The sequence below is a fragment of the Enhydra lutris genome, unplaced genomic scaffold, assembly GCF_002288905.1.
Source record: "Enhydra lutris kenyoni isolate GAN:26980312 unplaced genomic scaffold, ASM228890v2 scaffoldscaffold16, whole genome shotgun sequence".
In the NCBI taxonomy this organism is placed as follows: Eukaryota; Metazoa; Chordata; class Mammalia; order Carnivora; family Mustelidae; genus Enhydra; species Enhydra lutris.
In genome coordinates, this window is record NW_019154100.1 from 20,074,194 (window position 1) to 20,100,932 (window position 26,739).

A 26,739-nucleotide genomic window follows, 5' to 3' on the forward strand; every position below is an offset into this window, starting at 1 on the left:
TACTTCTATAGGTTTTTGCTTTTGGTTACCATGAGGCTTGCAAATATCTTCAAATAGTGTATTTTAGGCTGATAACATTCTAACTCTAATGTATATAGAAACTACATTTTTACACTTCCCTCCCACAATTTATGTTTTTGATGTCACAGTTTATAACTTTTTATATTGTGTATTCATTAACAAATTACTGTAGTTATAGTTATTTTTAATACTTTTGTCTTTTAAACTTTACACTAGAGTTATAAGTGATTTCCCACTATCAATATAATATTAGAGTATTCTGAATTTAATTACATGTTTACTTTTATCAGTGAATTTTATGCTTTCAAACATTTTTATGTTATTAGTATTCTTTCATTTCAGCTTGAGGATCTTCCTTTAACAACTCTTGTAAAGGCAATCTAATTCTAATGAAGACTTCAGCTTTTGTTTGTCTGCAAAACTGTATCTATCCTTCAGTTCTTAATGACTGCTTTTTTGGGGTAGGGTATTTTTGATCAGCAGTTTTTTCTTACTGCACTTTGAATATATCATGCCACTCCTTTCTGGTCTCTGCTGAGGTTTCTGCTGAGAAATCCACTCTTAAACTTAATGAGATTCCCCTGTCTGTGACAAGTTGCTTTTCTCTTGGTGTTTTTAAGATTCTCTCTTTGTATTTAACTTTTGAAAATTTAATGTTCCTTCATGTGGGTCTCTTTAGATCCATCTAATTTGGTACTCTTTGGGATTTCTATATTTGGATGTCTGTTTCTCTCCCAGGGTGAGGATAATTTTTAACCACTATTTCTTCAAATAAATTTTCTGTCCTTTCTCTTCTCCTCCTGAAACTCCTGTAATTCCTTTGATTTGCTTCATGGTGTCCTGTAAGTCCTTTAAGCTATCTTTACTGTTTTTCATTCTTTTTTTTTTCTTTTTGCTATTTTGACTGGATGAGTTTCACTGACCTGTCTTTGAATTCACTTATCTTTTCTTTCATTTTATCTAGTCTGCTCTTGAACTCTTCTGTTGAATTTTTCAGTTCATTTATTTTATTCTTCAGTTCTGTGATTTTTGTTTGGTACCTTTTAATATTCTCAATCTCTTTCTTGATATTTTCACTTCGTTCCTGTGTTGCTTTCCTGATCTCAGTGACCATCTTCACAGCTGTTTTTTTTTTCCTCTTAATTCAATTTAGTTAACGTCTGGTGTATTATTATTTTTAGGGGTAGAATTTAGTTATTCATCAGTTGCATATAACATCCAGTACTCCTTATATCATGTACCCTCCTTAATGCCCATCACCCCATCACCCCATCTCCCCAGCCATATCCCCTCCAGCAACCCTCAGTTTGTTTCCTATAGTTAAGAGTCTCTTATGGTTTGCCTCCCTCTCTGTTTTTATCTTATTTTATTTTTCCTTCCCTTCCCCTATGTTCATGTACTTTATTTCTTAAATTCCACATGAGTGAAATCATACATTATTTGTCTTTCTTTTACTGACCTATTTTGATTAGCATAGTACACTTTAGTTCCATCCACGTCATTGCAAATGGTGAGATTTCATTCTTTCTGATAGCTGAGTAATATTCCATTTTATATATAGTACATGTAATTTGTATATAATGTGTTTGTGTGCACACACCAGATCTTCTTTATCCATTCATCTGCTGATGGACATCTGGGGTCTTTCCATATTTTGGCTATTGTGGACATTGCTGCTATAAACATTGAAGTACATGTGCCCCTTTGAATCACTATTTTTGAGTCCTTTGGATAAATACCTAGTAGTGTAGTTGCTAGGTCACAGGGTAGCTCTTCTTAACCTTTTTGAGGAAATTTCATATAGTTTTCCAGAGTGACTCTTTATTTTTTATAGTGAATATATACAAGTGTTAAGACTGTTTTATATGTTTTACCTTTTTTCATGAACTTACAATATGACCACTTATAAAATAAACATAAAATCATTTTTAAATTTGTCATGCATATTATTTTTTAACAGTGACTTATGCTTTTGTCTTTTATGAAGGGGGAAAAAGTGTTTTTTTTCTTCCACATGCTGAACACCTAAGTTTTATTGTCATCTTTATCTTACAAATCTGTAGTACTTCAACATGACTATTATGCCTTATCTATTGAATTAAATATGTACATTTTTCTTAAGGAAAAGATGAGAAAGAAAACTTGAGCAATCTTTAAGTCTTTACTCTGTTGTATAATTTTAGACAGCACAATAACTCAAGGATGTTGCCATCTAATGATTATTATTATTAGTGCCTTGCTATTTCAGATCACACAAAGTTCAGAATGTCTAATATTTTCCAAATATTAGAGTCCTTCTGAGTTTCCTGTGAACAAAAGATTTAAAAAATAATGTTGGGCATTTTTTTTTGCACGTATGGCAATAAAGAAATGCAAAAAACAATGCTGCTTCTGTCTTGTCAGTTAATGTTGAGCTGCTCTATTTGCCTACCAGAAAACATATTTTGCATATTCACCTACAGTCTCAACTTACTTGATTTTAAATATGGAAACATTTTAGAGAAGCAGACTGGTTTTAATATTTACATTATAAAGCTTATGCCAGATGTGCAGAAAATCACAGTAGGTTGTGGATTGTGGCTCCATGGATGATTGACCTGCTCAGAAAAAAATGTTACCCAGTTGCAAAAGCCAAGTACTTTTCCAACTATATGAAAGGAAATTATGGATTTCACTGGCTCTCTTTGAGCACATTCATTCAAATGAGATTCTATTTCTTTGTGCTAGTAATCTTTACACTTGGCCTACTTTATTCTTCCAAGGGAGGATTTCCAGTGAGAGTGGAATAATTTTTTTGGTGTGGTCTCTTTCTTTAAGAGATGACTTATTTCAGAATACATTCTAGTCAGTTGTGTGAGTTACATGGTTTTCTTAATTTGTCTGAATATACTAAAAAGCTAAATGGTTGTGTTTTGTACCTTCCTTCCACTACATGACCTTTTGGCTGGGATGTCTGTGGTCATTTTATTATACGGGCTATGCCTAGAGCTCAAACAGACTGTTTTTATAGAGTAATTAGTGACATTGCTTTAGAACAGTATCCCCTAATTTAAAGTTTGGGCCCTATTCTCAAACCTACTGTACCTTTTCTCTGCATTTTTAAAAAGACCAGGCTCGAGATAGAGAAAGGGATAAAAATGTCATTGGTCGGTCTTAAAGATGCCCATGTGGATGTGTAGGCACCAAAAATTCTAGTAAATTACAACTGAAATGATTATTTTTGGCTATATTGACAGTTTAATCAACTGTAATATCTGGACATCTTGTAGTAAATTTGCTTTAGTTATTATAATACCCTAAATACCACCTTGTCTTCTTTCATTGACTATCTTTAATTGCATAAGCACAATCTAAAATTTGTATATCATGAACTAAAGGAAGACAAGTTTAAATGATCTCTGATTTTCTGTATCTTTTTTCCCATTGAGGTTTCTTTGGAATATAAATAAGATTATAAATTTCCCCACAAGATACTTTAAGGGAAACAGATGGATTTGGTATATTGAACTTTGAAAGGTAAATTTTGGTGTGTCACATCTATCAATATGCAGAGGAACAAAGCTTAGGAAAAGAAAGATTTTTTTTGTTAATGAAAAATGGAAGAAAAATACATGTGTGTTGTGCATTATAATTCATTTGAAAAAAGGAAATGAAAATGTAATACTTGAAACAACTTAAGAAACAAAGAGTTCTTCTCACTTTCATTGACAATATAATTTATAATCCAAGGTCTGGCTTTCTATATATTTTTTCCAGTTCAAAGGTCATCATGACTAACAGCATGACTACATTGAAGTTTTAAATTTCATTCTTTTAGAAAAAAATAATATATAATAAGGCATATTGCATGTACCTCATCATTTTAAAAAGTGCATACATGTAGTTTTCACAGTAGTTGTATGTAGTAAGGTCTAGGTAAGAGAATTTTTAAAAAAATCTTTCAAATACCAATTATTGCAATTTCAAATCCCAGTTTCCCTCCAAACTCCCTTTTCAAGTGATTAATAGGGCAATTATAACTTATTATCTGGCATTTCACTTTTACAAATAGCAAAATGTAGTAAAGCTTTAGCTTAAAACATTGGCAGAACCTACCTTGGCTTCTCAACACTGAACGTGCAATTGAACTCAAATTAGGAAGGTCAAGAAGGGCCATTTTGAGGGACTCTGCACTTTGTCAGAGGTATTTATTCATGTGTAGAAGATTAGAATTCATAAACATTTTGCCAGTTTTTTGAATGTTATTTCTTTTCCTTGTTGTTCTTGGCCAGACCATGTCAGTACAGCAAAATGCTGCTTCATATGACTTATTATCAGCAGAATAATATGTATTACATAACTCAAAGGAATTATAAAATCAGCAGAAACTTTTGGCTCTGTATCTTAGTGTAAATATATAGATGGGTACCAAAAAAACTTAATTTTTTAAAAATTAAGTTATCTGAGTGATGCAACTAAAATAGGTATTTTTCCTTTTAAATATTTTTTATCATGAAAGTGATCTAGTTACCAAAACATCTTTTACCTGTCCTTTTAAGAAATATGCACGAGGACAGTCAAAATAATATAGTATTGGATTAAAACTGGTTTAAGCATGGTACAGAAAATTCCTTGAGGCAACTGACTTTGAAGACATACCATAAGTGCATTTTTTTTTCTTTCTCTTGGCAAAGATCAGAACTTAGATTTATCAGTCCAATCAGTATACGATGAATATTTTTGAACTTCTTCAGTGAAGCACTTAGAAACACCAGCTTGGGGTTTGCAAGAAATTGAAGTGACTATCTTAATCAGAAGAGTCAGGCTGCTTGAAATGGCATCAGAGATCTTTATGCAAATAGTTACATTATTTTTAGAATCAGTAATAGAAATATGTGTGAGGTTCTCAGGGAAAATGATTTTGGTAGTCTGCATTTGTGCTGGTGGCGGTGGCAGCAAACAGTGGCACAGTTAATTTAAGAACAAATTTGCCTACTGTTATGCAAAGCCAATTAACAGCACCCTGGGTTGCTTCCCCTCAAGGAAATGTTTCCAAGAGGTGAGAAAAGCTTAAGCTGTTGGCATTCCTATGGAATCTAAAACGAAAACATTGAAAAACTTTAGGCAGGTAAAAGAAAGGGGATGACATATAGTAGGAAGAGCCTTGGGTAGTAAGTTGGAAACATGGCCATTAAAAGGCCACCTGTCAAAACAGAATAAATGACTGTTTTAAGCTTGTTAGAGAAAAAAACAAATTGCTGTCAATGTGGAAGTTGTTGGGATGATGCTACAGCCTCTGGTACGAAAGGTTCAACCCTTATATGTGAGTCTATGGCATGTTTTTTCTTTTTTAAAAATGTTTTTTATTTGAGTAGAGTTGACAAACAATGTCAACATTGGTTTCAAGGGTATAGCAGTGATTCAGCCTTTTGCTATGTTATGCTTTGCTCACTGCAAATATAGCTGCCATCTGTCACCATATGATGCTATTAAAATATCGACTGTAGTTTTTTTTACATCTCCTTCACTCTTATTAAGGTTTGTCTTTTACTCCTTCCTTCATTCCTTCTTCTTCTCCCTTTCTCCCTCCCTCTTTCTTTTCTCTCTTCCTCTTTCTCTCCCCCGCTCTCTCTCTTTCAAGATTTTATTTATGTATTTGAGAGAGAGAGAGAGCACAAGCAAGAAGAGGGACAGAGGGAGAGGGAGAAGCAGACTGCCCACTGAGCAGGAAGCCTGGTGCAGGCTCTATCCCAGGACCTTGGGATTATAACCTAAGCCAAAGGCAGACACTTAACCAACTGAACCACCCAGGTGCCCCTCTTCCTCCCTCCTTCCCTCCCTTCTTCCCTCCTTTTTTACCTTCCTATCTCTTTTATTTCCCACTTTCCCTTCTTGCCTTCCTCTCTCTGTTTCTTTTTCTCCTTTCCCCTCCTCTTTATAATAACTGCAGTCTTCTGTTGTGTGGCTCAGCTGTTTTTTTCTGACTTGAATTTCAGCAGCAGTGGTTACAATTAGTGATTGTATATGTTGATATCTTCCCAAGGTGACTTTTTGCTCTAAAGATGCTGAAAAAGTCCCTTGAATTAACTCTAATAGGTGTTGACAACTACCCCTGAGGTGAACTCTGGAGATGGTACTGTCCAAGTTGGTCATCAGGGGTTTGTTTGCTTTAGATTTTAAATAAAGAACTTTTGCCATCTTTTCATCCTTCAGATTATGTATGACCGACTCCATTGGGGAATTGGTGTGAATCTGGCAAAGCTTACAATCTCGTAAATAGTTGGAATTCATGAGTAGAGAAAGGGAGAATTGAATACAGGGACAATGTATGATAATTCAGAATACATTTTTCTAAGGTTTTTTTCTTAGACTGAATCCTATCCATTTTCTGAAAGAGAATGTAGGAATAAAGAGAGTAAAAATGTTTTGGAAAATATTATTTAAAGATACTTTCTGTTGTAGATATGGCCTATAATATTACATTTCTTATATTCTATAAGGTTTATAAGAAGCTGAGCCAAAGTGATATGGGGATAGTTTTGTTGTTGTTATCTGTTTTAGCAAATGCCAAATAAAGTAGAAGATAACTGGTAATTCAAAACTCCGTCATGTAGATGTTATATACTGTTTGTCTTTAGGATTTCCAGAAGGTGTTAAAAGGAATGTGGGCTAAGAACCTATATACTTCATAGGGTTCCAATTACCAATAAAAGAAAGAAAGCATTTTCTTTCAGTGGTGAAACAGACGTATTTCAACATTCCTTTATCTTCCCATTCATTCAGTAGTCTTTTATTGGACATCTATTTTTTTTCCCAAATGTTCTAATATGAGTAACATTAAAAGCAATATTAACAAAATACCTTAGGAATGTAATATAGGACCTTTTGTATTTAACTATGAGGATGGAGGAATATTTTAATAGAGGTAACATTTAACCTTGGTCTTAAATAAAAATGAGATTTTGACAAGCAAAAATCAAAGGAAAGGATTTATCTGTTATAGTAAAAATAGATAGATAAAGACATTAAGACTTCTTGAAATTGTGGGTGGCTCTGTTTTGGGTTTGTTTTGTTTTTGGCAGAGGAAAGGCTACTTTGAATGGAATAAAAGTAAATAATGAGGCTGGATCAGTGGTATGGAATATGATAAGGAATTGGAATTTCTGTGGAAAATATGGAAGACTTAAATAAGCACCATACTTTGGGGTAAAATAACAAAGTATGTAATTTTTGAAAAAGACAGACTCTCATATAAGAAAAAAAAGAGTTTCTTAAGGAAATAATCATTAGGCAAAGTTTTCCTCTGATTATCAATATACAGAACAATAGTCCATCAGTGATATGTTGGAGATCTCAGTGGCTTGTGAAAGCCAAGTGTGTGTATATCTCTACTCAAATCTGAGTTCAGTCACATCACACTGGTATCTTGAAATAGGCGTTGGTGGGAATATTTATAGCATGGAATTCAGCAAATGCTACAAATTACAGCTATTTCTGTTAAACATTTACCAGCACACCACTGCTACATGATGTGAAACAGGTCTTCTTAGCAGAAAAATTGACATTGGAAAAGAGTATAATACAAATCTTTTTTATTAAACAAACAAACAAACAAAAGCCCCAAGGAAAAGCAGCTTAAAAATGCAAATTAGATTAAAGAAGAGAAAATTTAAAAACACATGCAGAGGGAAAAAAATAGGATCGAAGACAATCAAACAGGATGACTTACCAAGTATAACTATCAAATTTAGGCTTATTTGAAAAACAAGGACAGGGGTGCCTGGGTGGCTCAGTGGGTTAAAGCCTCTGCCTTCGGCTTGGGTCATTATCTCAGGGTCCTGGAATCGAGACCCACATCGGGCTCTCTGCTCAGTAGGGAGCCTGCTTTCCCCTCTCTCTCTGCCTGCCTCTCTGCCTACTTGTGATCTTTCTCTCTGTGTCAAATAAATAAAGAAAATCTTTAAAAAGAAAAAAAAAAGAAAAACAAGGACAAGAAAACAAGGTTTTTGGCATATAGAATGAATTAAGCCTTCGTTATAAAAGTTAATATCTAAACTCTGGGCATTGTGTTAGGAAACTACACATAAAGCACTGAGCAGACTTCCCTTCAATGTTACTGAAACTTCATTTTAACATGCACCTATGTATTTATTTATTTATTTCCCTAACTCACCTGTGGTTTGAAATGTTTTCTCATTGTATTGCACATCTATAATCTTACCTCAGGACTTAAAAATATTGATAGTGTGAATTATCCAATGTATTGCATTCATTATCCTCTTCCCAGTACACCACTACGCCTCATTTTCACCTTTAAGTTCATTTTTAATTATTTAGCTAGTTCTTACTACAGGTGTTTAATTATGCCACTAAGTCCAAACTTGCCATAGTTCAATATCATAGAAACTGTGGAGTACTATTTGAATATGATAATGAATAGAGGGACTTCTTCATAATCTTCCTTCTTCATTCATTAGCTGATATTTTGTGTCATGGTAGTTTTTGTTTTGTTTTGTTTTGTTTTGTTTTGTTAGTATTTACTTATTTATTTTACAGAAAGAGATTTGGCGGGGGCAGTGGGGGGAAGGGTTGGAGAAGGTTTGAGGAGAGAATCCCCAAGCAGACTCCCCTCTAGCACAGAGCCTGATGTTGGGCTCATCCCACAACCCTTGAGATCATGACCTGAGCAGAAACCAAGAGTCAGACGCTCAACTGATTGAGCCACCCAGGTGCCCCAGTGTTAGGGTAACCCCAGCATTAAATAGAACAATGACCTCAATAATAATCTCAGATTTTAGCCTGTGTGTCCCTCTTATTTTGTTCAAGGTGCCTTTAATATCTTATGTGGGCTGCATGGTCATGACTTACCCTTTGTTTCTTGGTTTTCCTGATACTCTCATAAGACTTGTTAGATTTATATCATTCCTCTTGGCCAGAGATGTTTCTTTATTGCCATGTGATATCACCCTTCATTATCCACATGTAGGTAGGATTCAGGCAGACTCAGTCTGAATAATCTTAGTAGTCTGTCAGTGTAGTAACTTGATTATCAATGGAATCCATCCTCATTTAGTTTTTTTTTTCCCCCCCAATCTGTTTGGTCAAGGATTTCAGTGACTTCAAATGAATAAAAGGGATTATTTTGAAAGTGACTCATGAATCACAATGTAGATAAAATTATAACCAGATTTACTTAAGCAATCAAATTAAACATGTATAGCTAATTGCAAACATCTCTAAGACAATTAGTTAAATGAAGGTTGAGTTTTAACCCCCAATCCCTCCTCACTGGGGAATTGATAATAGTTCATCCGCCTGGAAGGTCAGGTCTATGTGGCAAACTACTTCCCTTATCCTCTTGGTCTGGATCATCATATTCTTCCAAAGTTCTGCAGTATCTTTGATCCTGACAACTAAACCCTTTCTGAATTTTTTCTGTGTTGCTTTGCATGCTATAGTGCATCTCTCAGTCCCTTTTTAAGTGAATTCGTAGCCTGTATCTAAGAATACAACTTGTTGTTTTTGCTGAAACACTCATAGTCTCACTTTTTTCCTAAAATGCACAATAGTATAGTAGAAAAAATATGGACTCAAGAACCAGACTTAGTTTCCCTTATGTCAGAAAACATACTCTCTTTTTTAAATGTCTTTAACTGTAAAGTATAATATTCAGAAAACTGTATAAGGTATGAACGTACAACTCAATGAAATACTACAAATCAAGCACATATATAATCATCAACCAAGTCAGGAAATAAAATAATCTCATCACTTCAGTAGGCCCCATGTTTTCTTTCCCAATTAGTACTCCCTTTCTCTTTTCTGAAAGTAACCAATTTCCTGTTTTCTAACATAATAAATTTACCTATTTTTTTAACTTTACATACATGAAACCATATATATATATCTTTGTATATAACTTCTTTTGCTCAGTATGATGTTTGTGAGACTCATCCGTGTTATTGCAACTAGCTATAGTTCATTTGTTTGTACTGTTATATAGTACTACACTTCATAAAAAGAATAGGAAAATACCATGGTTTGTTTATTCTACTTACATTTTTAAAATTTATTCTACTTTTAATGAATATAGGGAATTTTTCAGTTTGGGGGCCATTACGTACAATGTTATAATGGATTTTATGTGTGTTTCTTGATGCATTTGTACACACATTTCTGCTGAATATATATCTAACAGAGGTATTGCTGGGTTGTGGGATTTGCATGTGTTTAGTTGTTATAGATAATAATAAACTGTTTTCCATAGTGGTTGTCACAACTCATACTCCTACCAGTAGCATATGACTGTTCCGTTGTTCTGTATATTTCCTGTTTATTGGTTCCATATATTGGTATTGTCGGTCTTTTAAAATTTTAGACATTATTTTTGATATGTGATAGTATATCATCATGGTTTTGTCTTGGCAAAATGCTAATGAAGTAAATCAGATCTTCGTTTACTTTTTTATTATTTGTATATTTCATTTTTGAAGTACTTATTAAGTCTTCTCTCCACTCTCAGGTTGTCATTTTTCCTACTGATTTGAGCAGTTCTTTATGGATTCTATTGTTGGTTAAATGTGTTGAAATATCTTATCTAATTATCCTTTTAATCATGTCCTTTGATAAGTAAAAGTAATTTTATTGTAGTACAAACCTATCATTTCCTTTATGATTAGTTTTTTTTGCATTCTTTTAAAATTTTCTTTGTACCCAAAGCCATTCAAATATTCTCCTCAATCTTTCCTTAAAGCTTTGTTTTTGACTTCAACATTTAGCTGCACAGTCTATCAGGAATTGAATATTTATATGTAGCATGAAGTAGAAGTCAGTTTTTTTTTTTTAATGTGGATATACAGTTGATCTTGTACCATTTATTAAAAAGTTCATCTATTCCTTATGGCCCCTATACAGACAAGTATCCTTGTCTGTATACTCATGGTGATGCTTTTCTATTCCACAGATCTGTTTGTCTGCTTGACATTATTAGATTGCCTTAACTACTGTTGTTATATAAGAAATCTTGATATCTGTTAGAAAAAATCTCCCAGTTATTTTTTGTCTTCAAGATAGTCTTGGGGCTACATTTGTCCCTTCTGTGTTTTCATATAAGATTTTAGAATCAGCTTGTGCAGTTCCACAAAAGACATATAAATTAATTTAGTTTATCAATAAAAGCAAAGATTATCACATTGTAATAAAAAAGTGCTGTTTAAAGGGATACTTTCTGTAATATAATAATAAAGTTTGAATATATAGAAGTGAAGAAAAAATTAAGCTACAGAAATTAACTGGAGAGCTCATGTAGCTATATTAATATCAGATAAAGTGAACTTTAAGACAAAAAAGAACTAGAGATAGAGATACTTCATAGTGCTAAAAATATTCTATTAACTGAGAAGATGAAACAGTTCAAGAGTTATATATCTAGTAACACAGCTTCAAAACATATCAAGCAAAAACTGAAAAAACAAATGGAAAAATAATCAAAACCACAATCATAATGACAGATTTTAACACACCTCTCAGAAACTGATTGAGAAAGAAGACAATAAAAATTAGGTATATAGATTTAAATACTTCAATAAACTAGCCCTCATTGAAATATATAATAGGTCATACTCCGTAACTACAGAGTATCATTCCTTTCAAGGACTCTTACAGTGTTTTCAAAAACAAACCATATTTGGGGGCATAAAGTAAATTTCAATAAATTTCAAATAATTGAATTCATACAGAGTATAACCTCTTACCACAATGAATTAAACCAGAATCAGTATTACATAACACAAACAAATGGAAAGACATTCCTTGTTTATGGATTGGAAGACCTGATATTGTTAAAATACCCATACTTCACACAGTGATCAACATTTCAGTGCAATCCCTATCAAAACCTCAGTGGATATTTTTTACAGAAATAGAACAAAAATGTTTAATTCATAAGAAACCACAAAAGACTACAAGTAAACAAATCAATCTTGAGAAAGAAGAACAAAGCTGGCGTCCTCATACCTCCAGCTTCAGTAATTAAAACAGTATGGCAGGGCCATAAAGACAAATTTGTAGACCAAGCAAACAGAATAGAAAGCACATATGTGGTCTTCAACTAGGGTCCCAAGAATACATAATGGAGAGAGGATAGTCTCTTGAAGAAATGGTGCTGGGACAACTGGATATTCATTTATAAAAGAATGAAATTGGAACCTTATCTTACATCATACACAACAATGAACTCAAAATGTATTAAGATTTAAATGTAAGATCCAAAACTAAAAAACTCCTAAAACTCCTAGGGAAAATTTCATGACATTTGTCTTGGTAGTGATTTCATGGGTATGACACCAAAAGCACGGCAACAAAACCAAGCATAAACAAGTAGTACTACATCAAATTAAGAAGCTTTACAGGAAAAGAAAGAACAGAGTAAAAAGGCAATCTGTGGAATTGGAGAAAATATTTGCAAACCAAATATATCTGATGAGATGTTCATCTCTACAATAAATAAGAACTCTTTAACAGCTCAGTAGGAAAATATACTAATAACCTGGTATTAAAATGGGCAAAGAACTTGAACAGAAATTTGTCAAAGAAGACATATTATGGCCACAAAGTATATGAGAAACTGTTTAATATCACTAATTGTCAATAAGTACAAGTCAGAACCACAGTGAGATATCACCTCACATCTGTCAGTATGACTGTTAACAAAAATGCCCAAAATGAGTATTGGCAAGAATGTGAAGAAAAGGGAACCCTTGCATTCGTGTTGGTGGGAATGCAAAATGCTCTGAAAAACAGTATACAGGGCCCTCAAAAAATTAAATATGGAACTTCCATATGATATAGCAATCCTCCTTTTGAATATTTATCCAAAAGAATCAACATCAGGATCTTGAAGAGATAATAACACTCCCATGATCATTGCAGCACTATTTACCAAGGACAAGATGTGGACACAAACTAAATGTTCACTGGTAGATGAATGAATAAGAAAATGTGGTCTATACATACAATGGAATAATATTCAGCATTTAAAAGGAAAGAAATTTTGCAATATGTGAAACATGAATGAACCTTGAAGCCATTATGCTAAGTGAAATAATCCAGTTGCAGAAAGCAAATATTACGTGATTCTGCTTACATGAGGTATCTAGAATAATCAAATTCATAGCATCAGAAAATGGAATGGTAGTTGTCAGGGGCCAGAGGGAAGAGAAATGAGGAGTTACTAATCAATGAGCCTGAAATTTCAGTCAAGCAAGATGAATAATTATGCTCTAGTGATCTGCTCTATGACATTATGCCTATAGTCAACAATAATGTATTGTACACTTACATATGTAAAGTGAATGTGGGGGATATAAATGTGTATATTAGAATAGAAAGTTTAAATGTAAAGATAGAAGCATACAACTGAAGAAGTTAAAAAATCAAAGCAATAAATTAAATATGAAGTAAGCAAAAGAAGTATAAAGAGAGGAAATAATAAAATACAAAACAAATGTATAATATCTGATTTGTAAAAGTCTACATTTCAGTCTTTGAAATAATTAACAAAATTGATAGAACTCTAGGAAGACTAATTGACAAAGAACAGTTATGCATTACCAGTACTCAAAATGAAAAAAGGGGGTTTTATTACAGATTTTAATGTATTAAAGAAAAATTGTTATGTAAAAAAAAAAGTTGAAATTTTACTTGAAATGGAAAATTTCTTACAAAAATACAGCTTTGCAAAAACCAAGTCAGAAAGATGGAAAATTTGAATGGCACTGTAATTATTAATGAAATTGAATCTTGAATGCCAAATTTACCAAAAGAAAATACTAGAACCCTATAGCTTTGTCAGTGAATTCTATAATTTATACTGTTTTAGAGTAAAGGGAGGGAGAGGATGGGAAGAACACTTGACAGCTGATTTCTTGAGACCAGTATTATATGATACCTCAAACTTAAAAGAACATTATAAGAAAGGACTATTATAAGAAAATCTTGCACGTAAGCATAGCAGCCAAAACACTAAGCAAAATATTAGCCATTTGTCAGTATCTTAAAAACCCATAACAAAGTTGTATTTAAGCCAGGAACATATTAACGTTCCAAAATAAGGGGCGTCTGGGTGGCTCCAGTGGTTATGCATCTTCCTTCTGCTCTGGTCATGATCTCTAAGTCCTAGGATCCAGCCCTAGCCCGGCTCCCTTCTCAACGGGGAGTCTGCTTCTCCCTCCGCCTCTCCCCTCTCCCTTGTGCTCTCTCGCCCCACCTTTCTCTCAAATGAATAAATAAAATCTTCAAAAAAAAAATTCCAAAATAAGTAATTATAATTTGTTACATTGAGAGAATGATGAAGAAGTATGCCATTTCAATAGATGCTTAAAATCAGTTAATAAATTAAACACCCCATTATGATAACTACTTCCGAAAAACTGGGAATAAAGAGAAAATTTATTAACTTGATAAAGGATATCTACAAATGTTCTACAGTATTCATCAGATTTAAGGGGGAAATATGGGAATTTTTCATTGAAATCAAAAATTGGGCAAAGATGCTCACTTTTATTGCTTTGTTTTAACATTGCACAGTGGTCCTAGACTATGCAATAGGGTAGGAAAAAAATAAATAAAAAGAGGATAGGAGTAAACAAATCTATTATTTTTTATGGATGATATAATTGTGTATATAGAAAATCTATACAAGATTATTCATATATACATTACTGGAATTAATAAGTTTAAAGAAATTGATGCTCGGGGTGCCTGGGTGGCTCAGTGGGTTAAAGCCTCTGACTTTAAAAAAAAAAAAAAAGCCTCTGACTTTGGCTCAGGTCATGATCTCAGGGTCCTGGGATCAAGTCCTGCATCGGGCTCTCTCTGTAGCGGGGAGGCTGCTTCCCCCTCTCTTTCTCTGCCTGTGTTTCTGCCTACTTATGATCTCTGGCTGTCAAATAAATAAATAAATAAAATCTAAAAAAAAGAAAAGAAAAGAAATTGATGCTCAATTTAAAAATCAATTAAAGTTCAAAAATCAATTAAAATCAATTTATTGATTTAGAAATGAATCATCACTGTTGTTATTCCTAGTCTTTCACTCTAAACCATACCCCAACTATAGCAGGCAACCAAGAGGGAGAACCTATTCCACTTATGTCTCTTAGCTCTGAAGGGTCAAATAAAGGCAGCCTCCTCACGTTTTCTTTCAATTAATCTTTCGTCATTCATTCAACATTTTAAAAAATACCCATCTTATCCCAAGTTCTATCTTTGCCTTTAAGTGGCTCACAACAAAATAGAAAATGACAGAGATGACTTACCACAATAATGTGTAGAGTAAAAAAGAATATTTGGTGGAAAGAAAGCACAGAGATGGAAGTAATTTGCTCTATCAGAATTTTAGAAAAGATATCACAGAGCGGGCAATGTTTGTTTTGGTCTTTGGATGATTTAGTAAGGTTTCACCCATTCAAATAAGGATAGAGAAAATTGAATTTAGCAGAAACAGAACAGATAAAGGCATTAAAGTGTGAAAATGCTTGACATATTTGGGAAACATAAAAGCTAACAAGAGTAGTTAGATTCTTTGCTTGATTAACGTATACATCTATCCTCATGTACTTATTTGCAAAATCTTTATTTAGCTTTGTTCTGTTCTGAATCATGAAAATAATAAAGTTGATTTTCATGTCTCATGAGTACAGAGTGAGTTTTAAAACTCTTACTCAGGAGCTTCTCCAAGGATACTCTTGCCTATTTCTATAAATGCATCTTAGCCAACTAAAATGACTTTTGATTATTTAAATGATTTGATTCTAAAGAATATGAAAATTACTTACTACATTATAACAGTCACAATTTTATGGTGTTTCAAAATAGCTGTATACTTAGAAATTACATGATAAGTAAAACTTACCAAATATCTGAAGTACATCAATATGGTATTGCCACTTTGTGTAAAAAATGTAAAAAAATAAATGTCCTTGTCACAGAGTCAGAAAATTTCTATAAAATTCTATAAGTAATGGTTGCATTTAAGCTTTAGACCTAATAAAGCTGCATGAGAACTTCATGTGTCAAGAGATTGTGTTAAAATTACCTTGTGTGTCTTATTACTCCGTGATAATAATTATTACTTGATGAAATAGCATGATGGGTGTGAGATATTTTCTACATCTGCATCGGCTTTATCTTTTTTTAAATACAAAGTACTCTGATTTACATAAAATACATCCTTATTTTTTAATAACTCTAACATTGATTAGCCTCAGTAGGCAATGATTTTGCCCAAATTTAAGAAAAATGACTGTTCATTTAATATTATTTCATTACAGTTAGTTATTAGATTACTAATTATGACCAATACTTATAAATATTTGTTAAATAGCTGCTTTAATCAGATGTTTTTAGTGCTTTTAATTGTGAATGATTATATGTGCTGCCAAAGCAAGCACATTAATTGTGAATGATTAAATCAGCACTCTAGAAAAGACAACTCAGTTCTGTGGTCCCTCTATCAAGGTTTTAATTTTATAAAAACAGACTCTAAATGTCATTTGCCTTCTTGTCAGTTCAGAGTATTACCTATTATCTTCTCTGCAGAGCTACCAAAGAAAAAATAAAGAACCTACATTGAGAACTTCCTGAATTCATCTCTGTGTGTATACCCTCAAAAATGAAGAAGATTGGGGCAATTTATTGAAGTTTAAATCCTCTAAATGGCATTCACCTAAAACATGCAGGGAAATGGTTTGGGGAGGTTTAAATTATCAGTGTAATTGCTTTAATTCTCTAGGTTGCTTTTATAAGTGGACACAACTTTATCATATCCAAATGATGATTCCAAATTAGAGTTGTTTGTATTTTTACTCTCAGTACTCTGAATCACATTTATGTTCTGCATAACCCAGGTCTTAAAAATAGCCCACAAACCTCAATGCAAGAGAGTTCCAGAAGTGAGGTTTTTACATTAAAGATCTTCCTGTAGTTTTCTTTGCGGTAGCCAGCACCTTTCAGTTTGTCAGCGTTTTTACTCTAATGTCTCAGAAAAGCTTTTTGAAAGCTATATTCTGAAATCACCTCGTTCTTTTGTTCTTAGATATTTGAACACTGAGTGATGTTTCAAAATGTTTTATTAGTAAAATGCATCTGATTTCTATTAAAATTTTTCTCTAATCTCTGAGACAGAGTGAAAGGAAAGAGTATTTATAAGCAAGATAGCTCAACACTATCTAATTCTGGAATAAGTTTTCCAAGTAACATTCTGCCTATGATTCATTAGTGTCTCTGAGTTAAGAGCTTGTTACTAGGATAACATATTCTTGAAGATACTATCTAAAATACCAGATTTTTAAAAAATATTTTTAAAAATTGTAAGAACTTGAGATTACAGAGCCTTTACACTGACACTTCTTTCTTTCTCACTAAACTGTATTGCAAATAACGTTTTGATGTTTTAAAGGTTTTTCTTTGGCAGCTAAGAAAAACACTCTTGAAAGTTGTATTTAGTGAATTTACCCATGTATAAATATCCCTAAGCTAGTTGGTTATCCTATGGCATCTGGAAGAAAGGTGCTATTGTTTTAGATTCCATGACTGAAGTATAGAATAATCAATTCAGAGAGACCCTGGGGGGAAGATTCACTCACATATGCTGTAGAAACTTGGAATTCCTGAGTTTTTAGGTTCTTTTCTTCAGATGAAGAGACAGATGAGTTTCTATTTCAGTACAGTGTGTGGTGACATCGGTTCCTTTTCATGCCATATTATAATTTGACCATCAGTTTGAATTTGAGACTATTGACTTTAAATTTTCTAAGAAAGCTCCTTTTTTTGTTAATACCTTTGTTATTATTACTTTCCTTTCGTTTGCAAGTGTTCTGGCTATGCAGTTCCTGGTGCTATACACCAAGCTACATGATCAAGGTATTCCCAGGATGTATCATCAGATTTAGTTCTGCCAAAACACTCCATAAATTACTTAAAGTTCCTCTTCATTTCTTGCAAAGCACTGTTTGCTAAGCTTGTCCTTGAAAAATCAGTGTAATTCCAGAAGATCATTATACATTTGCAAGGCAGGAATTTGTCCCATGTTTCCACATGGACATCTGCATAGTTATAAGAACACTAGAAGTAAAATGAAAATGTGCAGTTTTTTCCCCTTAAAAATGCACTGTTATTTAGCTTTGGTTTTGTTTGAACATTTTCTCTACCATTTATTTAATAGCAGTTGGATAAGAGCAGCTGTGTCTCATGGCTTTCTATTGTGAAGTGTCCAGAAGTGTAAAGTGGTTGAATATAAAAACACTGCAAAAGTACAGATAATAGACTGCCCACTTTCTGTGTACTGCAACTTCCCTGAGGTTTTGTTTGCAGGGCCCAGCTGCATATACAGACATGATGGAATTTGGTTTGTAAAGAACCTACAAAAATTACACAAATAACTCAGATTTCTAACGAATAATACATAGACATGCACCTGCTTCACGGACTTCATAGATTAGTTTTGTGACCAATATAAAAGCCCCTTGGAATTCAATTACATGGCTGCAAAACAGAAAATAAAACTGGCTATACTTTCAGAACTGCTCTCAGCAAAATGAAAATATTAACTAGTTCTTCAAGCAAGCTTTGGGGTGGGATTGTTTCAGTTTGCTTTGCTTCTTTCAGATTTACTATAAAGTCATAATATTCCGCTCATTATTATCTACTATTCTTGCAGCTGGAGCCGCTTGCCGAGGATATTCTCCACCAAACCCCAAATATGAATGCTGTTGTTTCTTTACAGAAGATCATTGAAATTCAAAGTATGTCTTTAAAGTTTCTTTTTAATTTCTAATCAGGTACAACTAATTAAACTTATACTGAAAATGAAAGCACATGAAAAACATATTTGAGTTTCCAAATATGAGAAACATATTTAGAATTATACTTTGCACATATTATATATTCACACCTAAATGTGTTACTACCTTGCTCTTAATGTGGTGATCTAACCTTAACTGATAACTCAGAGGCTCCAGATGTAGAATCTTGTATTTCTCATATTTTCCAAGTACTTGGATTTTTTTTTCATTACTACCACTAAGTGTCTGTCCAAAACAATGAGATAATCTAGAAATTTTGATTATATTGTCTAATTTAACTAAGGATAAGTTATGGCCTAATGATGTTGGAATTCAGCAAACATTTACTGTTTTTTTCCTTTCCTATTTTTTTTTAAATTTTATTTAGTTTTATTTTTCTATGAATCTAGTAAAGTAAAATTATGGAAGAACTTAACATTTATGAATATTATTTTTCATGGAGAAGTATGTTCTTTTTTTTTAGTTTAATTTAATTTGTGTGTATGTGTGTGTGTGTATATATGTTCCAGAATTCATTGTTTATGCACCTCACCCAGTGCTCCATGCAATACGTGCCTGCCTTAATACCACAACCAGGCTCACCCAACCCCCCCGCCCTGCAAATACTAACTCCTAGTGAGGATTGTACCTAGCACTTGTAAATCCAATATTCCCCCAAACTCTTAGCAATACCATGTGGATTTTAATTAGCATTTTTCTTTTAATTTTTTCTATTATTTGAGTTTTTTGTGTATTTTATAGTCTCTTAGTGTTGGTTCCTTAGAGGATAATGATCAGGAGGACAGAAATCACATCTTTTCACCCCTGCAGGTACCTGTAAAAAGGGTTGGCAGCAGAGGAGAGGTTTGAAGTGCATGGGAGCCTGGGACTCAAGAGTTGGCAGTTTAAGTAGGTTGGATTTGATCTTCAAGGCCCTAGGGACCAGAGCTTGCTCCAAAGGGAGCTTCTGAAGAAGACCTCCACTTTCTTAGTCATGGACATATAATGTAGTAGATGTTGTTGTTGGTTTCTCAGCAACAATGCCTTCCTCACTTCTACTCAAAAGAAGCCTGGTTTTCCTCATGAATCCTTGTCACCAGATACCAGGGGAAAATGAACTTATGCCCAGCTCCAGGAGATCAGTTCTTAGTCTAAGGCTAAACTAGACAACCCACTTAACAGTGATTGGTTAAGGAATGGGTACGTGAAGCAATTTTGGCCACTGAGACTCAGAGCTGGCTTCTTGGGTGTTCAGCTGTGTAGTCACACAGGCCCCATACTTAGAAGGGCCCTATGCATGGTTTAATGCTCTTACTAGTGCTGTCTTTAAATTTGTATAAAAAATTTTGAGCAAGGGGCCCACATTTATTTTGCACTGAGCCCTGCAAATTATGCAGTCAGTCCTGATAAAATTCAAGGTTAGTGATGTGAAAAGTACTTGCCAAATAAGACTGATACTTACATCACCACAGGGAGAAAGAAGTAAGGTTGTGGTTGAGAAGGAACTGAATGGTGAGTTGAGGTAAAGAGAAAGACAAATATGAGAGTGATCTCTTGTCATTTGGGACATAGAGTAGAAATCACTACAGAGAAAGTTGTTTCAGACTTTGGCTTTGACACTATGTGGTACATTTTTTTTTTTAAAGATTTTATTTATTTATTTGAGAGAGAATGAGTGAGAGAGAGCATGAGAGAGGAGAAGGTCAGAGGGAGAATCAGACTCCCCAAGGAGCTGGGAGCCTGATGCGGGACTCGATCCCAGAAGTCTGGGATCATGACCTGAGCTGAAGGCAGTTGCTCAACCAACTGAGCCACCCAGGCACCCTATGTGGTACATTTTTATGTCATTCTGTGAATTGTGTATCTTTTGAGGCCATTTAATTGTATGTCTTTGGGGCCACTCTTCCAGACTACGGAAACAGAAGGGGGCTGCATTAGGTCCATAAAGCAATAAAATTAAAGTCAGTGTTTCCAAGTACCAAATTTTATAATGGCTCGAGAAATTAAAATTATGGGCTTCTGGCTTAGCAAACAATGCTAAATTTCCTTATAAACTATAAAACTGTGCTCTTACTTTTACCTTTCTCTGTTTTATAACCCAGTCTTCCATTTTAAGTGCTCTTACAGGAATCCAGGCCCTTCACTGGGCTCCCCATTTCCTCTTTGGTGGGGAAAGTAGTCAAGACTCACCACATAATTTGGATCCCAGTGCAAAATGAAAATGTGTGAATGCTTCCATGTTAAAAAAAATTACCATAATTCAGGAAGGTGACCACAGAGCATTGAACCAAACATGAGGACTCTTAGGTACATGGAAGACCTTTGCAGCTGCACTGGTTGCCTCTAAGGTAGCCTTTGTTAACTGAAGAACCTTCTCTTCACATATGTCTCTGAGCATCACACAGGTGCCTCCTTTTAACTTTGGGAGGTGTTTGAATTTCAGCCTACCTCTTAGTACAGGTTGTGAAGGATTATTTTGTGCTACAGTTTGAGACTACAGTATCCAAAAACTATGTAAATGTTGAGAAGCAGGATTTGTAGCATGTGGGAAACATTCAGGCAAGTTCCTAGATAGCCTTGTCCTGAGGCAGACAGCAAGGTGCTGACAGGCCTTATATGAATTTCTCTTTGAGAACTGAGCCCCCCAGCTGAGGGTATGCAGGTGCTGGAGGCTGTGATTAACATTGGCCCTTTGCCTGGCCACATGTATGAGAATATTTGGCAGCAGGACCATCCCTGTTGTCCTGTCCTTGTTTATGTTTTACTCTTTTAACCCAGAAGAAAAGACCTTACAAGGCAGTACGGCAGGGCAACCATTTCTTCTGACAGGTAATAAAGACCCCTTCTGACAGGTCAGGTTCTGGTTTCATCTCAAGATGGTGGATGTATACAAAGATCAGCCATTTTTGAGATGACGAAAGAGATGGTCAGGTCAAGAAGCTTCATGATTGCACATGCTGTTCACTCTAGCAAGTGTTTTGCCTCATCCCTATTAAGTTTTCTGGATTTAGCTCAGATGTTATCTCTTTTGGGAAGCTGTATATCCCTTCATTGTCATTCTAGATTAGGTACATTTCCCGTGTGTTTTCATAGCAGGGCTTGTTTTTGCTGATATTCTTTGTTTTTAATTGCTGAATTCTTTGCACAGTATCTGGCACATAGTAGGTATTGTGCAAATGTTTACTGAATGGATGAAACAGCTTATCTGTCAGTATTTGCCACATTATTTTTCTTAGCCCAAGTCGATTTTTTTAACCAACAAAGGTAATTATACTCCTTGGCTAACCCATGTGGAGAAAAGATAAAGAAAAATGGGCAAAATATATGTGAGCTCTTTTTGTCTGTCTCCCATAACCTGTAATGATGAATCATTTCTAAGTTAGAAAGAATTTGAATTACTTGGGAGCTACCATTTCTGTCACTAATCTTTGAGGCGGCAATTCTCAGAGCTGAAATTAATTGTTGGCTGATGACTGTAATCACCAACAAGTGATGCCAGGTAAGAGTCAGCCCAGAGAAGGATAAATGATCCTCATAGGTATGTTTCCTTTCCTAAAACCCATCCTAACCACTTACAGAGTCTATTATACTCTTCTTCCCTTCTTTTGCATTGCAAGGTGAGAAGCAAGGCTTCCAAATGCCTTTTTTCACACCAGTCCTGGCCCATGATAACATGTTCACTGATTTTGAAGGGAGGAATCATGAAGTGAGTTTTCCATAAAACTTAATTCATGTAGTTTGAAAGACTATAATTTTAAATTCTAAAACATACAATGAATGATATTGATATTGATCTGTGAAACCCCAAAATATGAAAACCACAAGTATAGAGCCATGGTTTCCTTTTATTTATTTAAATGTTTAGTAAGAAGAGTACTCTTTTTAAGTGTCAACCAATTTTCTAGACCTCCTGCATGATAATAGTGATAATCATAATATCTTTTGACTTGTAGATCAAGAAAAATATATATGTACACAAGGATTTGAGGATTCTTTAAAATTTTTGCTGCAACCCTCCAGTGGTTTGGAGCTGATAAGTTGAAAAACACTAGTGTAGAGGATTTAAAAATGACAGGAACTTCAATACTCACAAGCCATGATGAATAAGCCACTTAACTTTTCTGAGAAATTTCAAGAGGAATGGCATGGCATATCACCAGTCTACTCTACTAAGTTGGATCTACTGTGGCAACACAATGGAAATAAGAATCAAGATCATTTTAAAAAAATGGTTGTGGTATTTTTCCCATCTGCCTCTACTCATCTTTTCCCCACTCTAGGGATTCTTCCTTTGTTTAGCAGATTGGGGTTTTCTTAGAATTCCTTATTATGCCAATCACAGCAAAATGGTTACATAGGCCAGAATGAGAATGAGGAAGGGACAGTATTTGTCATGTATGTTCTTGTCAAACAACATCCATGTTTCCAGTATATAAAATTTGTCAGTATAGCTAAATCTCTCTCTCTCTCTCTCTCTCTCTCACTCACACACACACACACACACACACACACACACACACAGAGTGATTTAGGTCAATGAGAAGTGAATTTGTGGTCCTCTGAATTTACCCAGCTTTTGAGGCTAGTATGAAAAGAGATAGGATTTTCTCATTGCAGCAGAATATACCATGTGACCAGGTATTTGACTTAGTTGTCACTATCCACTAGTTCAAGCACCAAAATGAAATAAGTAACATGGGATGCCTGGGTGGCTCAGTAGGTTAAGTGTCTGCCTTTGGCTCAGGTCATGATCGCAGAGTCCTGGAATCGAATCTCGCGTCAGGCTCCTTGCTCCGTGGAGAGCCTTCTTCTCCCTCTGCCTGCCACTCCCCCTCCTTGTGGGTATGATCTCTCTCTTTCTCTTTCTCACAAATAGATAAAATCTTAAAAAAAAAAAAAAAAAGAAAAAGAAGTAACAAATGATGTTAAAAGCAAACAAAGGCAAGCTAATTTTGTTGATTTTGTTTCTACTCTATTTCCAATAGAAATAACTATTTGGTAAAATAAAATACAGGCATTGTTGATGTACCTACTAAGTGGATAATCAGAGGAGTGTATTCAGTTCTCTTGGCAATTAAGAGATCTAGATCATAATTAATGAAGCAAAGTTATTAAAATAAGACTTGTTCTAAGGAGACAACCATTGTCTTTTTTAAGTGAAATGCCATTCTCAGCCATTCCTCCCATTAGCCTAATACCCCTTATCTACCCCCTTACCAAGGAGAAGGGGCATTTATACCAGACAATGAGAAGAAAATCCAGATTGTTTCTAAGCTGTAAGGAATTGTATACATATCTTGTTGTAAGGAAACTGTCCAATATCTTGACCTCATGGGGCTATGCACACCAATTAAAAAGTTGTCCTCCGGACTGCAATATGTGCTGCATGAATCATCTTAAAAGCTTTACTAGCTTCTTGATTCCACACCCAAATCCTAAACCACACTCAGTTTTCTTCTTTTTGTTCCTTCTTATTTTATTTTGATTTTCTATCTTTTTTTTTTTTTTACCTCTTTCTCTTTTCCCCTCTCCTCCATTTTTATCCTATTGCGATCCAGGGGAGAAGAATAAGAGATAACCCACAATGTTGGAAAGGAACTTTTAACTCATAAGGATTTGGGGATTCATTTCAGTCAGAGAAGGAGCATGGTCAAATCTGCATTTCAAAAGATTATTATGCCTGCATTAAGGACAGGAGATTTAGCATTGCTTATTGTCATAGATGAGCAATTTAATTCAGAAGTAGAATTGAGTTGGTATGGTAATTAATTGGCATGGAGGGGATTAATGGATTTCTAGATTTCAGACTTGGACAACTGAGTAGATGGTGGTGTCACTCTCTGTGATAGGGAACAGTGCAAGAAAAAATGGTTTGAAGAGGAAGATGAAAATATTAGAATTAAGAAGAAGAAATTTGGGATGCTCAGCTGGCTCAGTTGGTAGAGCATGCAACTCTTGATCATGGGGTGAGTTTGAACCCCATGTTGGGCATAGAATTTACTTTAAAAAAAGAAGAACTTTTGTTAATTAAAGTGCTTGGATTTAGCAGGGAAGGCAGGACCATCCTAAGTATCAGTTTTTTACTACAGTGAAGTTATTAAGGGATATTAGATTAAATTATTTACACAACACAAATCCTGTAAGCTGCTAGCAAATAAAATAACAATTATGAGTGTTTTCAGTATGCCAGGTATTGTTCTAAGCACTCTTATGAATATAAAATTAACTCATTTAATCTTCTTAACAACCCTATGAAGTAGGTACTATTTTCATTTCCAGTTTACAGCCAAGTAAACTGAGGCACATCTAGGTTAGTTAACTTCCCCAAAGTTAGACATTTAATAAGTGGATAAAGGCAACATCATAAATCAAGCCGTCTAGCTCCAGAGTCTATAGTCTTAACTGTTACGTTATTCTATCTCACAAATAATTCTTTTTTTTTTTTTTGCAATTTTTATGTATACCTTTTTCATTTCTTCAAAAAATGACATGTTTAGGATAAAAATTAATTTAACTGAAGATTTGGAGTTTTGGAAGTTCTGTAAATTGAGGTTTAGTCAGTTAGTTCTAGAAGGGTAGTGCCAAATTACAAGGAGCCATGGAGCTATGAATCTACTTTGGAGCCCCTTGTAAACTTGCAAAATACATCTAATCACAGAAAAATGCAAGGATTGGCAGAATTTCAAATCCCTGCCCTGTTGAGTTTAAAACCTTGACTGTTGTCAGGTGTGAGCTGCTATTTGTCATAGATTTTTTGGCTGAGACAGAGGCCTTGACGTTGCAGACCTAGGCCAGGCAGACCTTCATTGAAGAAAAGCAGCATTAAATATTTTCCTACTATTAACCCCACCAACCCTTATTCGCATCAGAGCCAGGTCAAACTTGTAATGTGGGTCTTTGAAAGTTGATTTTGAACTTCTAAGTAACCGTTCTCTTGAAATGTTGAGATTCTGATTATTGTTTGGTAGAGCACTAATACTAGAATGTACCAAAACCAAAAGGAAAATATGCTATCTGCGTAGAGTCTTGTCTGGACTTTTTTTAAATTCCAACTGCTTCTGTAATTATGATTTTTCTTTCACTCATGTTCTGCCAAGGCAAAACTAATAAAACTATGAGAATAAATAAAACTATGCATGTTTCCAGGACTGAACACTCTTTAAGAATAGGAATGTATTGTGATTATATAGTCAACTGCTAACACCCAGATTAGCTTCACACATATATTTGATTCCATTCACGGAGATAAGGCGTGTTTAGAAAGTCAAGTTCAGGAGATCATTTGCTAGGTATTTATCTATATTACACCTAATCATATGCGTATCATAAATAGCATAATTAATTTCCTCATCTTGTTCATTAATGAATTAAGGCTTAAACAAGTTTAGGTCTCTTTTTGCAGGTCTTTCCACAGGCAAGCAGTAAAACCAAGATTTGAATTCTGATATGACTATGCTATCAAAGCCCACTTTCTGTTAAATCATATGACCTCCTATTCCTTTCTTCACAGATATAAACAGAGTTTTACCACATTTCCTATTCCCAGGTATCCCAGGATAGACACTAAACTAGGCCTCTCCTAAAATAGGATAGATTCTGCCTACATTAAAACAGGCTATTTTAATACATTACTAGACTTACTAGAATGTAAAGGAAGAGGAGGGAAAAAGAAATAAGCTGAAATTTAATAGAGAAAGTAACACAAACAGGGAGAATATCCCTGGGTCAGATGATAATATCAGTGCATGAGAAGGCCTAAGGTCTGCATCATAGTTGGGGATATGAATTTAATGGGTACCAAAGAGGTTTTATCTTGGTCCACTCCAGGTTCTGAAGGAAGCAAATGCAATTTTTTTTCTGGAGGATAAGTATCCCTAATTTAGACCCCAGTATATGCAGA

At 34.4% G+C, this 26,739-nt stretch overlaps 1 protein-coding gene across 2 annotated transcripts in view; it reads left to right on the plus strand.

Annotated features, from left to right (window-relative positions):
* LOC111147209 (histone deacetylase 9) overlaps window positions 1-26,739 on the plus strand; it is a 926,500-nt gene that overhangs the window by 867,307 nt on the left and 32,454 nt on the right. For both annotated transcript variants that reach the window (XM_022503097.1, XM_022503098.1), the window contains exon 25: window positions 18,716-18,800. In XM_022503097.1, coding sequence (XP_022358805.1) covers window positions 18,716-18,800 — 85 coding nt within the window. The remainder of the gene's footprint in view (window positions 1-18,715; window positions 18,801-26,739) is intronic.